The 16,929-nt window shown below is 38.4% G+C and overlaps 1 protein-coding gene and 1 long non-coding RNA gene across 4 annotated transcripts in view; one reads left to right on the top strand and one right to left on the bottom strand.

The window, feature by feature from the left end:
* The first annotated feature begins 195 nt into the window (after positions 1–195).
* LOC112995053 (uncharacterized) lies at positions 196–8,455 on the top strand. Its single transcript, XR_003262083.2, has 3 exons — positions 196–864; positions 6,184–6,254; positions 8,278–8,455. It is a non-coding gene; the product is annotated as an uncharacterized LOC112995053 (long non-coding RNA).
* Positions 8,456–8,646: 191 nt separating this feature from the next.
* Positions 8,647–16,929, bottom strand: part of KIAA1549 (KIAA1549 ortholog) — a 152,730-nt gene continuing 144,447 nt past the window's right edge. For 2 of the 3 annotated variants that reach the window (XM_064514007.1, XM_064514011.1), the window contains exons 19-20: positions 15,576–15,730; positions 8,647–10,215 (exon numbers count right to left, since the gene is read on the bottom strand). In XM_064514007.1, the coding sequence (XP_064370077.1) occupies positions 9,961–10,215; positions 15,576–15,730 (410 nt within the window). In that variant the 3' untranslated portion in view covers positions 8,647–9,960. The remainder of the gene's footprint in view (positions 10,216–15,575; positions 15,731–16,929) is intronic. The other variant, XM_064514018.1, reaches the window with a different exon arrangement.

Below are 16,929 nucleotides of genomic sequence, written 5' to 3'. Positions count from 1 at the left end.
TTATTTGTGTATTAACTTATTGTGTATATTCTCGTGTTCCTAATATCATCAGTGATAGTTATTAAAATACACTTAATAGAAGATCCCCAACTAGTGTAATGCTGCCCAGTTCTGTTTACTTCAGGGGAGCTATATATGCTAATAAAAATATATTCAGCCCATTCAGCTAAAAAAATCTTGTTTTTTCTTTTTTTTCCATTGTAATTCAGGAAGCCAGCTAATTTCACTTCCACAGAAAAGCCTGGAAGCAGAACATAACTCCTGATTTATCAGTGTGCATATATCATTTCACCTGTGTTAAACTTTGCTGCATCCTCAGGCTGTCACACACTGTTGTGTCCCGCTGTAGCATTCAGCCAGTTTAGGCTCTCAAAGAGAGCACACAAAAATGAAGATGTTGGATCATATCACCTATTAAGATGCAAAATACCTTCTCAGAATGATGATGGAAACCTTGACACTCCAGTTATTTAAAATTTGACTGGCTAGTGTACTATATGTACTTGCACCAAGAAATTCCTCATTGGCAAGAAGATGAAAAAGAAATTTATTCCAGCTAACAGGATTTAGTATAAAGAAAGGCAAAAATGCTTGAAACCTGGATGGCTGAATAAAAATAAATGTGACTGAAAGACACCAGTCTGAATCCTAACATTGCTGATCAAGCTAGAACATGTCTTCATATTTTCTGGACAAAATTTCTGAATTTCAGGCAAGAAAGTATGTAGTGCCTGGAAAGGAAGATGGAGAAGGCAACCAGGAAAGCTGCTAGTCTACAAGTATATCGACAGACAAACAAAGCTGCAGGGAACACACAACTGCTGCCAAAACAGAAGAACATCAGGAGCAGCACAGGATTCCAGGGTAACTACTTTAATTTGCCCTGAAATAATACCAATCACATCTAACTAGTGATTTTTTTAATTCTTAATTCACAACTAAATTGATTGGTACTTTATGCATGACTCTTCATCTCTTTAGATACCATTGCTCTGGTAATGACTCACATTACTCACTGCCTCTATCCTTGGGGTTTTAGTGAATGAGCTACATATTAAGCAATTGCACTTTACAATGATTACACTTTACAAAATCATCAGGGGGATGAAAACTGGCAAGCATCAGAGCTTCCTACTCGCATGAGACATGCAGAGAAAAGATAGAGCTTAATTTCATTAAAAAAAAAGGTGCTCTGTACTGGGACTTCTTAGAACATTTGCTAAAGCCATTACAAATATTAGAGTTTCAGGAAATCACTGTAACTGATTACAACAAAGGAATGAAATATAGGTATTCCTGGGAAGCAACCATCCTCTCTGATCCTCATGCTCAGGATCTTATTTTGTGGAATCGGTGGCATTAGGATCTGCTGTAGAATTCAAAGCTCATTGCAGATTTCTATGCCAGAATCAAACATATACTTTTCAAAGAATTTCCAACTCCTATTTTGCAATAACCTTCTGGAAATAAACACAGGGTAAACAATGCAGTATCACCTCCCATGTCTCCAAAAAGCTTGGAGTATCATGGGTATGAAATTTATAGACACAACAGTTAACTATTTTGCAGCTCACCCACCAAGAACAATCATCTAAAGGGCTGCTATAAGTTGCTGATACCCTACTCCCCCTCCTGCCCCCTAAATTGGCTTCTTCCTCCAAAAAACAATACCTCTGCATTCACAGCGGAAAATAAGAGATGCCCCTCCAGCCTCTGTGATCGCTGAAGTAAAGCTCTGTTCCAAATCCCTCATATTGCTCTTTATGGTGCCTTTAGCTCTAAAAGCTAAAGAGCTAAGCTAATTGTGAAACCTTCATTTTCTCCCTCTGCCACTGTCAGCAAAAAAGTCATGTCTTCTCTACATGAACCTGCAAGACATTGGTATTTTGGGGAGAGTGTTAACTAAACAAACACCCCTCAAATTGTGTCCATCCCAAATCCCTCCATTTGTGTCTCTCCAAAGTTCCCATGCACAACTTGGTTTTCTACTTCATGGAACCAAAAAAGCCTGGGGCAGTTTATAACCTAACTTGGATGAAGATGCCACAGGACATACAGATCTCTCACATGCTGTTGCAACAAAGCGGCATCAAAGGCCCCTCTAGTCAGGTACTGTCTCACAGTGGCAGATACTTGGGGAAGATAAAAGCACAGCACACACAGCAATCCTTTTATCGCTTCCTGAGCTCACAGGTAAAATACAGCACCCTTCAGACACAGAGTAACAGCTTTCTTACAGTGGCTCTTCCCCTAGGCATTTTGAAATGAATCCTTTGAGGATTATTGATAGTTTTAGGCAATAATACTTTTCAATGGTTTTTTTGCTTCAACTTTTCCCATTACAATCACTCCTGTTCCCCCTGCTCCTCTCCCTCCAATGATCTTATTTTCAATAAACCTTATATATTCACTACTAAAAGTTTGTGCACCACCTTAAACATAGTGTGGCACACAGCAACTATTCCATGTGAGTGGTTTTATTTCTAAGACAAACATACAGATGTTTCCCTAATCCTTGGATCCCCACTGACTTTCTGCTGCCTCTATGCTCTTTGGTAGCCATATCTTCCAACCCATCTACCCATTTCAGCTTTACCTTTAGCAGTCTCTATTTAAACAGCATGCTACATTTCTTCCCTTCATTTGCTGCCCATAGCTGTACCCAGTATTGGTTGTAACAACTCAAACGTTCTGTCTCCTCCTTTTCTTCTCTTCCCTCTCCAGACGGAAGCGGCATTTCAAATCAAATCACTCCCCAGCTGCTCATAGTCTATAAACTCTTCCTCTTTTCTTTTATGACTTTTTATATTAATACACTTAATCAGTGGCTTTTCCAGTTTCTTTGGTTTATCTAATCACAAAGATAAAATAAAGTGCTCTGAACAAACTCATTGGTGAGTCACAGGGACAGCAACCTTTCCTAGTTTGGAGTTTCCAGATCACATTATTAAACGTGCAGCCAAATTCTTTTTCAAATGTGACTTTCTGGAGCAGGAGTAACAGTACTTCTTCAGGCCCCCACAGCTCTGGCTGCTTTGTCTGAATGACTAAAGAGAAGGGAGACATCCACAAAGCAATCTCTTTGCAAGGCTGTGTCCCCTTCATGGTATTTCTACATACCATGTACTTAAACCAGACCAGCTCAAAATCAGTTCTAGTGTGGCAACCCTTTGGGCTCCAATATATGAAGAAGTTACCAAGCTTCAGCTGATCTATACTAAACACACTTATACAGATGTTGTGCGACAGTGTTAGCTAAGAGTTGTTAGTTCATCCTTAAATAAAGAGGACTAAACAATGCTCATAGACCCTAGTGTTAAGAGCTTCTTAAGTACAATGCTACAGGAAACAGTATTCCTTGCTCCCAGGCAGAAATGGGATTACTGTGAGGCAATGCTGTGTCAGTGATGTGGTCTCTGGAAGCGAGAAACAACTTTTTTTGCAACAAATTTTTGCAGTTCTACCATACCCTCTGCAAAAGCAAGAATGTGGCTTCCAGCATCCTAGCAAATTTCTTCCGCATCACAGAATGTAGCAATAATGTAAATACTTGACTGTGCATCTAGAAGTCCTCTGAATGGGAGATTCCTCTTTTAATCTCGAATTTCTAGAGTGCTCCTGTTAAATCCATCCATCAAGCCCAGAGAAATAAACTGTCACGAGGACCTCATCCATGGAAATGCTTGATAAGAAGTGTTACATGCAAAATGTAAGGCTACATACCTGAGACAATTTTATCCAGGACTGCATGGATTAATAAATCCTGTGACTAGTTCATGAGTTTGTTTATGTATGCTTGAATCACCTGTATTTCACAAGATTTCATCAATTTCATATCTGGCAACTGTGTTGAAGTACTACTGTAGTAGCTAGTGCCTAATTCACAGTTTTGTCTCCTATTTCCTCAAATCCAAGGATAAAAGTTTCCTGATTTATTATTATTGCAATTTTTAAAATTCCTGTTTGTCAAGTTTCATTTGGTTCCGTGTTTCAGGTCCAAAAGAGGGCCGGGCATTGCTGAATATAACACTGAATTAATTTTCTCTTGAATACAAAGAGTTTTTTCCTGAAACACAAAGCAATCTCCAAGTACTGTTTTTAAATCATACACAGCACTAAAGCAGTCAAATAAACAGGCTGGATGAGAAAACCAACTCTGAGAAGCCTTAGGAAGAAAATCTTAGAGAAGCATTCACAGGAACATGATGCAGCACTCTATAGGAACTGTATACATTAGAACGTAACTGGAAATGCAAAATGATGTAATTTTCATCCTTCAATTTTTCTTCTGCTCTCTTAATTCCCATTTCACTTTGCCTACTTTACATATGATAATAACAAGACTACTGTAAGTGACACTGAAAGTCATCACATCAAAGGTCCACGGAGCTTGAGCATCCATTTCAAAAGAATCTTCAGAGTATTTGTTCAAATGTGCCAACATTTTATTCTGATTAAGGCAATAAGATGTAATAGCCTAAACATAAACCTCAAGTCACGGAGTAAGAACTACTCAAAACTAGGCAGGAGTGGCCGTTGCAAAAGAAAAATAACCTCAAAGCAAAAAACATTTTCAATGTGAAAAAGGTATCAAAAAAAAACAAAAGCAAGACAAAATATTCCAGCTCTACAAACTATGAAGGGTAGAGAAATGCTATTTTTATAGCACTAATGTAACTTTTTTATCTATCAGTCTTCAATAGGATTCACAGGACTCTAGTTCTACTCTGGGAAAGTCTCTTTAAAAAAAGGCAATGCAACTCTCTATGATTTTTGCTTTTCGAGCTTACTGTCAGGGTGCCCTTTTTTGACATTTAAAGACAGGCGATCTGAGTACACACAAGGAGCATATCAGTTGGAAAAGCATTTTTACAGTACTACTTCTGACATAAGCTTCATTTCATATGACACTCTCCACGGAGGAAACAGACTCTTCAAGCAGTCAAACTCATGCCAAAATATTGGAAAACTATAGAGTCTTTGTCAGCATTGCCAAAAGTTTTCTTTCCTAATTTCCCCTTCCTCAGCATTTAGAACCTACAAATATTGCAATATATAAAGAGCAGCACAGTGATGACACTAGCATATGTCCCCAGGCTTTTTTTTTTTTTTCATTTTTTAATAAAAATATAACAGGAAGAGAGAAAAGATGCCCCACCACGTAAAGCAACTGAATTTTTATTCATATGTTTAAGCACTTTAAATCTGCTATTTTTCTCTAGACACCTCTAAACATTCTGGAGAAGCTCTACAATCTTGGTGAACTGCTTTTGGGAGTCCCACTGATAAGAGATGGGTTCATACACTTGTACAGACCAGCACTGTTAGTGGTGAAGGACTGTGCAAAAAAGAGGTTATGTTATGCAATCAGCTTGGAGGATGCAGGGGGAGTTCCCCAAGATTTTATACATCTCTCTTTAGTGCACTGTTACAGGTAGACGTGGAGACCTGGTTGCTGCCCTTTGTCTTCTGACAATCAGATGTCACTGGTTTTCTTTTAACTAGCTCTCACCTTTGTGTCCATATTCAGAAAACACCTACAGGTGCCATTTTTGGGAATTTTTTTAAAGATGTTTATTTCTTTGCTGGTGCAAAAATATGGCTTACAACATGTTCCCACCTCAAAGTCACAAGTGGTCTTCATCCTGACACTTCAAAGCTTGTAGCCAAGATATGCTTTTTTCCAATGACTGGTACCTGTTAATGGAGAAGAACTGCTAGATAAGGCATGGAGTGGAAAGTGCCCATTTTTTCCAGGAGTGGAAAAATGAGAGTGTCTTGTTAAGCTGGAAAAGAGGAAGATGTGGTGATGGTAAGATAGTTAAAAATGAGTTCAGCTGTCTAGCATCATCCACGCCACACAACTGGTGACTTCGGTTGGGCTTGAATATACCCTGGCTTCTTTGTGCAACCCATCTAATGTGCTTTCAAGCCATGAATTAACATACAACAGAGCCCCAGCTGTTTTGGTACTTGGGGAAGTTATGATCTGAATAAACAGTCTCTTTCTAAGATAATTGTGTAACCCTGTCGTCAGCAGTCTAATTTCAAAGGCACTGATTTCAACAGTTAGTAGGGGCATGCACTTTTAGGTAATCAATCTATTAATTTAGGTGTTTATGTATGTGCATAAAGATGCATGATGTTGGGGCACCCTTACTGAAAGTCCTCCTTTGGTTGCAGGGCCAATATATACACCTTGTGAGATGCGGCTACTCTCCAACCACTATATACGAAGCAGGTCCCAAACCCTGGTAAGTATAGTACATTACAAAGGGTCAGTGAAATTCCTCTTACTGTTGAAAAGTGCACAAATTCAGCCTCCTGAATCCAGTATCTATGTAACTGAATCCCTCTAACAGCAAAGTTCTCCTTCCTGAAACACATGCCCACAGTCACCGACGGGACCATGTGTGTTACATGGTAGTAGAGAATATTTCATAGTAATGAAGTATGACCAACTTTTCAAATCGAATGTATGAAAAAGAATTGCAAAATTTCACTTAGTTCCAGAGATAACCAAGAAGCAGGCTGGAGGTCAACATTTTGGTCTGTAGGAAAGGAAAGGAAAGGAAAAGCAAACCAACCAACCCCAATTACTTAGCTCTCATCTCGCCAGCTTCTTCTATATGCCAAACCAACACAGACTAAACAAAAATGTCAAAGGAAACTGTGAAGAAACACAAGAGCCTGAGGATTCCATGAATCAGATGATTTAGTCAGGGAAATGGATATAAGCACTTGTAACACAGTTTTCTGTGCCTGTACCCACTTCTCATTCGATCAGTTTTGATAACTGGTAGATTCACAACAGATGCTTTGAATCCAGGATACTTTAAAATTTAGAAAAAAAAGGTTGTCTTTTTCTTTTAATAGGGCAATAAAAATGAATTAGCAAAAGAGCTCATGCACATGGGGATGCAGAAGCATACAGATTTTCTCCCTGAATTCCCAAGCAGAACGACATATTTTGGCACATACCACAGAGTCCTATTGTAGCACATGAAAAACCCAGCTTTCCCACAGCTGCAGAAAGTGTGATTCCCCCTTGTTAAGTCCATCCTTGGAACTGAAACATTTAGTGCCTTATGTGTTATCTGTGTTACTATATGAATATACAGTTTGCCATGCCACTTTTTGTGAACAGCAAATCACATCTCTAACCAGATCGAGAACAGAACTTCCAAACGCAGCTTTGCAACTTCTTATACTTTACCATACTTACCTGTAAACTTGTTAGGGTTTGAAGAGGGATTTTTTTTTTTAATCAGAAAAGGCCTCTTTCTTTTATTTACCTAAAACTATTTGTCCTTTACACGTTCTTTGTAATATTTGGGACTGGAAAAAAATAGAAAGGATATTCTTCCAAACAGAAAGACTGACCATGATAATAGCATCGCCATCACTACCAAAACCAAATGACAAATGGCATCAGCATCTATAAATTTCAAAGCTCTTATTCCATATTCATTATTAAACTTAAGCAGCTGGAACCAGCACACAGATAATGAAATAGCATTCTAGAATCCCACATTTTCTTGAATTTAAGTCACAGTAATGTGCTAATTACACCATGATAATTTTCATAACGAGAGGCTGGTGTTATAAGCACAGGACTCTGACTTCACTGTAGAATTAAGCTGGAGAAGGATCTGGGCTGTGAAGGAGAGAATTTTTACAAGAACACTTATGAACAGTCTTCAGCATTTTCAAAAAGATCCAGTGAACACTGTCTGATACACTCTTCATTCTGCAAAACCTCTGGTTTTTTATATCTACTCTGAAAGTCTCTCTTCAAAGTATTGGCAGTGTTCCTGTTTATAAACTTGGCAGAGATCTAACGCTTCTTTATTTTTATGGTAGAACTGATCATCACACAAAAAGCTTAAAAAATTTTCAAAAAACTAATGACCCACAGGTACTGCTGGTCACAACCATCCAGGTGTTCTGACTCATTTCAAACTTCAACCAGTGCCCATCAGCGCTTAAATTATTGGCCAGGGAATTGGAAATGAATTCCAACTGCTTTGCTACAGTAAGTCCCTCAAACAATTTCATACAGCTTTGTGATGAACTTGGGAAAACTAAACAATAACTTAACTTCATTATAAAGAGAGGAAAGATCATGCCATCCTTTTTTCCACATCAGTAAGCAGCCAGTTGCTTTCTAGCTTTGGCAACAAATGACATTACATACGTGTTCCATGAACAAGGTACATACGGTTCTTCCATGGCATCCTTCTACCTGTTTTCATTTCATTCTTTGTCCTGTCACAGCTACTGAACCATGCACTGGAACCAGGAAACAGAGTTGGAAGCCAAAGAACACCATACTGTACCAGTGTTACATACCTGTATTTTACCACTGCCATTTCTACCCAAGTGAGGCAAACCCAGCCCTACCCTGGTAAGTGCCCAATGATCTTCTTGGCAGACAACTGTTCATTAGACCTTTTATGACTACTATCCACTTCAGTGTTTGACATACCCAAATTATAGCACCAAGTATTTTTCCTTATCATTTTCATAGCACGAGGCTTCCAAAACTCCTTAGAAACACTAAGCTTACCCTCTATTCTCTGTGCCACCTTGTTAGCTTTTAGTTCAGTCTGATCTGAAAATAAAAACACTCCAATGAATCACAACTTAATTAAAATTCTCATATGTATTATGTCAGTTACAGTTATGCAATGGCCAAATATTAGTAAATTCATAGCTAATATTAAATTAAAACTCTGGAAAAAAACAGTGACAAACAGCTCCATGGCACGTACCATTCTTACCATGGGGATAATGCTTACCTTTTGTCCAGAGGGACAGTGGAAACATGTATAAATATAGAAAATGTCTCAAAACTGCAAATCTAAGCCTATGTTAATGCTCTAAACTGTCACTGACTTTCACTAAAATTATTCAGATCCAAACATAAGCAATGATTTAGGACATCAATTTATAACTTAATGCTGGTGACCCTGTACCAGTCAGGCTGGCTTGCTTTCTGTCCACAAAGCAAACTACAGAGTGGCAATATTTTATCACTGGTCTTACAAGAGCATATAGTATGTAAATATATTTTTAAAAGATATACATACACAATTCCCCAAACTCAACTGTGGCTAAGTATTTCTCACCTAGATTTCAATAATTTTAAACCAAATAAACACCAAGCCCTTTCTGTTTGGATGCTTTGTTTTGTTTTTCCAGCCTGAATGAGTCTACAGATATTTTCTTAGTTATACAAGGCCAATGTTTCACTTTGCAAACATTGAAGATGAAGGAACACTTGAAGCTTCAGCACCAGAAGGAAAACAAGGAAGAGTGCAGAGGGTAGCTCCATTCGGAAGCACAGACCTATAACAATTACTGTTCCAGTTTGTTACAAGTAGCTCAAAAATCCTTTTATTCTAAGTAGTCCTACTGTTATTGTCGACCAAAGTAATTCTTAGGTGGGATCACACCTTCCACACCCTAGATTTGATACAGTTTGTCATCCTGAAGAACAGCAACACAAAACAGTTCTCCATAAACACTGGAGAGATCAGAATACTTGTAACCTCTTGCAAAATGTCATCTCAGTTCATGCAAACCTTTGCCTTTTTCCTTAGAAAAAGGAGTCTACTATATTTGGACTTTTTTCCTGTGATTTTTTTTTTTTTTGGAGTATTGACTCCTTCACCTAAAGTTTTATTTATTTGTTAGACTGAATGAGGGTGGAGAGAGAGGAGAAGCACCGTAATATTAGCTGATTGAACAACATTGCTTGCGATGACATTGATGACTTCCCGTTTGTCTCCAGTCTCCCCTTACTATCCTCATTTTGCTGCCTGTTTCTTTTTTCCAGAGTGCTGTCAACAGAGCTGTGAGAGTTCATTCTTTTGAGAGAATAACATTGCTGATTTCCTTTAATTCTTTACTTCCATAGGAAGCAGATACCTGGCAGATTTGCAAGAGAATGCTAAATCAACTATGGAAGTTCTGCACTGTTGTCTGTTTCTGAGAAAGTCGTAGAAGTTCTTCTCTAATTGCTTTTATAAGAGAGGCTGAAGAGTGACCCGGTTGGAGGTCCTCAGTGGAACTGGTGGTGTAGCAAAGCCCCTGGCCCTGAAGGCTGTTGTGTGGAAGCTGAGCAGGGGGTGCCGAAGGCTGCCTGGCTGAAGTCCTCGGCATCTGGAATACTGGTGAGGAGGAATATTCTTGGTGTCCATGCATATGTGTCTGGAAAAAGGCAGAAAACATTACTGTACTCCGAGCAAACACGATTATCCCAGAAAAGACAAGAAAGCAAAACGGCAAAGAACAGTGGGAAAGCAGCATGGAAATGTTTCTACTGCTGCCACTGTTCTTTTGTATGAATGAGTGATTCCTCTATGAGCACAAAACAACAAGCATACATAAAACTGCTGGACTGCCTCAAGCTCAAGGATTTTCAAAATCTCTTTGAACATCCACAGAAAGTCTGGCCTTCTCCTAATGTCCGATACTTTTACGGGGAAGAGTTGGGTAGAAAAAACACCAAACTGGAATTATTCGAGGGAGTTGGCTTCACTTTCCTTGCCTTGCCATGAATTTCCTAAAAGACAGGCAGGCAAAACACTACCTTCCCAGGTGTCATTTCTCCCTGCTACCTATGGAATAGGGATACTACTATTTTCACCTATTCATTCTCTGTCTGGCTTGCCTGACCAGACCGTACACTTGAGAGGACCCTGTGGCTGACCAGCACCCAGGAAAACATGGTCAACAGAAGAAGCAGCTGGAGAAAATGATTCAAATCAGAAAGTTTGAATTTCCCATACTTTAGAGCTGACTTTTACACATTTGAGAAAACATATCCCAATTTAGGGACAATCATTATCTCAAGGTAAAAAGGGATTACTTCTACTTTTTTTCAGTCACATATATTCTCTCACGAAACAAGGGAGAAATAAAACAGAAGCCTGAATTTATGGACTTGTACATACGGAAAAAAACATTTACACTAAAATGGAGCATGAATTTACAGTACACTAACTGAAGGAGTTTACAGTACACTAAGTGACTGTATCGACTCCCAGTGTAGACACGAACCAGGCTACATTTTGAAATCCTAAATTACAGTTGAGATCCCTAAAGCAAGTGTTTCTTCTTGGCTAGTATCAGTGAAGGCTGAGAGATAGCCAGAAGAAAACACTGGACACAAACGACATAAGGCTGCCTGAATGCACCCTACTGAAAGTACAACTCTGTGCAAAGCAGCACAATCCCCTTTCAAAGGGTCTGTGTTGGGGGATGAAGAACAGCTAGTTGCAGTAGACTTCAGATCACAGTTATCACAGTTTAGTAAGCACTAACTTTCTCTGTGGGTAAGCATTAAGTAGTGGAAGAGAATTCAACCTGGTGAGAGAAGAAATGAAAGCAAGGTCAGCTAAAAGAAGATTTCTGGAGAAAGGGGAAGGGGAATGAAGGTGTTAACAGAGGAAAGCCTGGGGAAAATATGGGAGACCTAGAGCTACTGCGGCAGCAGCATGCAGGAAACAAAAAGGCAGGAGAGTATGCTGCTTTATGTCTCTCATAATATGAATGAAAAAAAATCTAAGCCATTTTGTTCACAACTGAACTAATAACACACTCTGACTCTCTTGTATAGCTCATGTGGAGCACAGATCATTTACACATTTAATTTGAGGGGAGAGATAAAGACGAAAAGAAGCTTTAATAGAAGAATGGTAGGTAAAGAAGGTTTTCCAAGTAACATCCGATCTTACTTGTTATAAAAGGGAGGTGATTTTAATATTAGAAAGGAATGAATAGCTCTCTTGATTGTTCCAAATTATTGCAGTTGGCACTGAAACCTGAAACTACTTTTCCCATGCAGTCTTGAGTTAGCAAACCTGACAAGTACTCTGTGGGTTTCTAGAAAAGAGATGATATAAAAAAATTTAAAAACAATAATTCCTTGACACATGAGCCTTAAAAGCAAATTAAATTGTGCTCAGGTTTCTTTCACACTAAAATACACTATATGATTCACCTCCTATCTCATACAGCATTGAGTTAATACTGTAAGAATGGTTTCCTAGCGGAAGTTAGAAAGAATATCTACTGACTACAGTAGCTAGTTTTTAACAGTAAGGATATCTGAACTTTCTTAAATAGCTCATAAGAGTGCATGTTTTTGTGATCTAATATGTAACACCAGAATTAAACAAGCCTGAGGATTTTCAAAAACACAGATTAGTTTAGAAACCTCATCTGCACAGCACTACAATAGCAAAATACAGTCCATCACTAAAAAGGATGGAAGAATTTTTGCTTTTTCTTTTTGCATTTCTTTTTAAAAAGAAATATATACTTACGCACAATATGTATATTTACATATATAACAGTATATACAGTTTTATATATTTAAATATTTTATATACAAAAACTTCTATATGATTAATGGTAATATAAAATAATTGACAAAAATACCCTTAATGAGTTTTCTTCCAGTTAGAATCCTCCCTACCTCATAATAAATTCTATTTTGGTAGTGAGTAAAAATAATACTTGGATTTTTAGCATTGTTTCTTAAGGAAATAAGATTTATGAGATCACATGGTCTACATCTCCACTTAATTGTTGAATTCTCTGGCCAATTTCAAGTGAACTTGATGTAAGGAGAGATATCAAAGATCGCTCTTATATACATATATGTGTGTATTTGTATGTATGCATATGTGTGTATATATACACACACTATATATATATATAAAAATAGAAAAAAATATGTATATATAAACATACACATATATTATAAACTTCATAAAAAACAGGCAGACCATTAGATATAGCCGGATTGGTGCTACCATTGAATCTGCTTCTGAGTGGCAGAAAAGACAGGTTAGGATGCGCTAAGCTGTGCCTGTCGGAGCACAGAGCCAGTCAGCATGTATTTCATGTGTAATAGGGAACAGGAGAGACAACTAGCAGTAGGTTGAGATGGTCTGGGGCAGGGGGAGGGGGAGACATGGGAAAAAAGTAAAATAGGAGGGTATAGGTGACTTGGGGGAACATGGGAAACCTGAAGGAGACTTGAAGTACTGCAGTGGAGAGCTACAGGGATTGTGGATGGATAGAAGGTGATGCCAGGTGGTGGTAGAAAGGTAGAGATATGCAAGACAGTACACATATCTGTAAGACTAAGAAATCAATTCTTCATTAGTTCTGCTTCCCAAGTGAATACTTGCTCAGTATTGTACTGTCTGTCAGGTAAGGAAAGGCTGCAAATTACCCTAGTTGCCTAGGCCTTCTAGATAAAGAATTAAGGTGAATTGATGGTAACCTGCATGCTGACTTTGGGTCAGGAAGCACACGTGAGAGATCAAATTCCAGTGGAAAAATCAGAGGGTGCCAACTATAGGAATTACAGGTGAAATTACTGTGAGGAGGAGGGCCACTGCAGGAACACAAATGCAGATCCTATTTGAGTTTATGGGTGAAACGAGCACTCTAGCTCTGATCTTCCTACCTGCAAGAGGTTAATTTTAGAAACCTGCACAAAATGAGGGAAACAATACAAGAAGCCTGTTGGCCAAAGATCAGTTGAATATAGTAGCATAAGGAACTTGACTTTCATTAAGTAAATCCTCCTTTCCAAAAGGAGGAAAGACAAATTTAGAGTTCTGCCACAGTGCAGGAAACCAAACTCTGACAGTACTTTAGTTTATTACAGGAAACTACAAGGTCAGGACTCATCTAACAATCTTTTTTCCCCCCCTATTATTATTTGCAAGAAATTAGGAAATTATTATTATTATTATTAAAGGAAATTATCCTTTGCAAGAAAGAAAGAATTCCTCATGGGAAAGCAACCTGCAGGCACTAGGTGAGTTCTGTTACAAGTAACTGACACTATACTCCATATAGTTTTAGCCATGTTATAATCTTCACCTTTTTTTTTTTTAAGCAAACTGAAAAAAAATCACAATGCAGTAACATATAAACTGCAGCAACCAAAAAGTTCTGTCAAAGCCAAAGTGTTTAAACGCCCATTAATTAAAAGAAAGTAAACCCAGAGTGAAGTGACAGGTACCCATATGAAATGGTAACCAAAGGTGTGAAGTTGTATGGGTAACCATTGTCAAAAACAATTGTTTGCATAGCATCTCAGCTAATGGGGCCCTGATTCTGACTGAATTTTCAGTAATACGTTAACAATACAAGTAATAAATACTAATGGTCTAATGATTCAACATGCACTTGGAGGGCTGGGGGAGAGGCTCACAGATCTATAAAAGCAGAGTCACTTTCAGGAATGAAAGACAAACGACAAGAGCTGCCAAGGAACAGTAACCTAGAGATGCCTCTGAAAACAGACCAGGAGAGACACTAAGATCTCTCATGTGAGTGTTCTTCTAGATGTAAACTAAAACTGCAGTGTTCATGCACACAAATACCACAGTTCTAAGCACAAACAGCAAGTTCGATTAGGCAAATACATCTTTTGGCTTTGACAGTTAATGCTTTTCAATGGAATCAGTACGTTTATCTCCATTGTGTGCAGTTCTCAAAAGCTTTACATTGCTCCTCTCAACTTCAGTTGGAGTTGTGGAAGCTCGGGTCCATGAAAAACTAAAGATGAGGCCCACTGCATTTTTCTTCTGTAGAGTCATTTCAGTATCATGCAATACTGCAAAGCAACTGTAAAACACTGCTCGTCATCGGAACACACACTGCTGTATATACACAAAACAAGCAGATCCTTCTTCCTTAAGGAAGGAACCAGAAAAATGATAATTTTAGCAAGGGCCCACCAAAAGAAAGGGTATAGAGGTGTCACTCTCAAGACTACTGCAATGAAGCAGTCACAGGTCAATCTGCTTCACGATGCAAGTATATCAAACAGTGACCAGTCACAGACACCCGTATCTTTCCTGGAAAGGCCATATACTATTTTCAATCCTCACCTTAGAGCTGGCTGAATCAGAAGTGTCATTCTCCAGAAACAGCATTTCCAAGAATGTGAAAACATGATGGCTGCCTAGGCAACCTTGTAAACTAATATGTATTAATTTACCACATCCTGCTGACTGAAGCTAGGAAAATAACTCACTTAGAATCACCTCTACTGCTTTGTATAAATATGTACCTGATTCTATGGTTGTTGTTGTGCACTGATATGGAAGAAAAAAGAACTATACTAATCCAAAACTGGAGGGTAGTGAGGGACAATTTAATTCAGTTTTTTTCTACCTATAATGATCTCAAAATAAAGAGGCATATTTCAAAGAAGAAAATGGAAAGCAGTCTCCACCTCTGCTGGAGTTCAGAAGCAGAACGTGGCGAACTGCAATTAATAAGTGAAGGCCTCAACTGATTTAAAAAAAAGGTTAGGGTAGAGTGACAGAAAGCAGTTAGAAAGAAGCAAAGGTGAAAGAGCAGCAAGCAAAAGTTAGAAGAGCTAACGAAGGTTCGAAGAGCAAAGCAAAGGATGTCAGAGAAGCAACTGAAAGTATTCCAAGGGAAAAAGTTCCAAACAGTAATGCAAGGAAAAAAAAAAAACCCGAACATATCACTACTTTGGAAACTATGCAAATGTGTAACACAGTACTCACTGCATCTCGCCTAGCATATTCATCCTCTCCACGGTACTGGGGCCACCCTGGCCCCCCCGGCTGGCCATGCCCTGCTCTGCCTGAGGGGATCTCCACTTGTTGAGCTCCGATCCTGCTAGCAATTCCCACCTGAGTGAGGTGCTGTATCTGAGAACCTTAAAAGCAAATATTGTTTTTTCATCTTTATACACAGTTAAATTTGTAGGGTAGACAAATGACAATATAAAACTTTGTTGGAAGCAGAAGACAAGAAGAAAGTGGAGCTCTGTTTCTGTGTAAATTAAAAAGAAAAAAAATCAGCAGAAAGAAGGCTACCGGTGCAGAATAAAGAAGGAAAAGTTATGTGCATTTTGTGCAATTCATTTGAGTGTGATGCTTTTCATTGCCACTGCACTAAAGGAAGAGGTTGAGATACCTGTATCTCAGACAGGGACTGTACTTCATTCCACAAATATGTCAGCTCTTTCCACAACAGTGTTTATTGAAAGCCCTGGCAATGCTTTCATGTAAACGACTTAGCAGCAAAGAGAAGACATTTACTACTGTGGTACACCTTATTTGCATCACACTGGCAAGACCTTAACTCTCTAGACTGCTTTCTATTCCATCTTTCAGAAGAATAAAATACATGACTATATAAGAGTACAGTTCTTTCAGCTTTGCTTTGTGGTTAAATATTAAATGATGCTGCCACTGACTAAGAGAAGGTCAGAACACACTGTATCTCCTTTATTAATTCAGCCTGAAAGATAATCTCCTCCTTCCTCCCTCCCTTTCCCTTTCCTCCCCACTGCTTTCGAACACATACAAGAATAGCCACCATCATTAATTGCAAGAGACATGTAGCAACATGTCAGCTTTCCTTTTTACTGCCTGAATTCTCTCCCACAGGGATACAAAATTTATTTCATAAATACACCAGAAATGAAACACTTAATAAACCCACATATACATAACAGAAAAATGTGTGTGCACACGCACAAAAAGTGAGGAAAAGACAAAATCAACACAGTCTGATTTACTTGATGTCAGTTCACTTTCATGTCTTCCACTCAGAAAAACCCAACTGATATTTCAGAAGTTTGATATCTGCACTTACTTATGCTGAATGACTGGAACTAATCTGAATTCACCCCAAATTTAAAAGCAGAAGATGCATGAACACATATAAAATAGTGTGAATCAGAGAATAAAATAATCAGCATTAAATGATAACAGTCACTACAACCTGTCATTCTCATTCATTTCACAGTTACAGGGAGAGGTCAGCAGCGATCAAAATTAGGACTATGACACAAGTGTCTGATCATATTTTCAGTACTTTTCAACTCTCTTGAAAGAACACATTTCTCTG

Source organism: Dromaius novaehollandiae, chromosome 1 (assembly GCF_036370855.1).
Source record: "Dromaius novaehollandiae isolate bDroNov1 chromosome 1, bDroNov1.hap1, whole genome shotgun sequence".
In the NCBI taxonomy this organism is placed as follows: domain Eukaryota; kingdom Metazoa; phylum Chordata; class Aves; order Casuariiformes; family Dromaiidae; genus Dromaius; species Dromaius novaehollandiae.
This window is presented reverse-complemented; position numbering and strand designations above follow the sequence as displayed.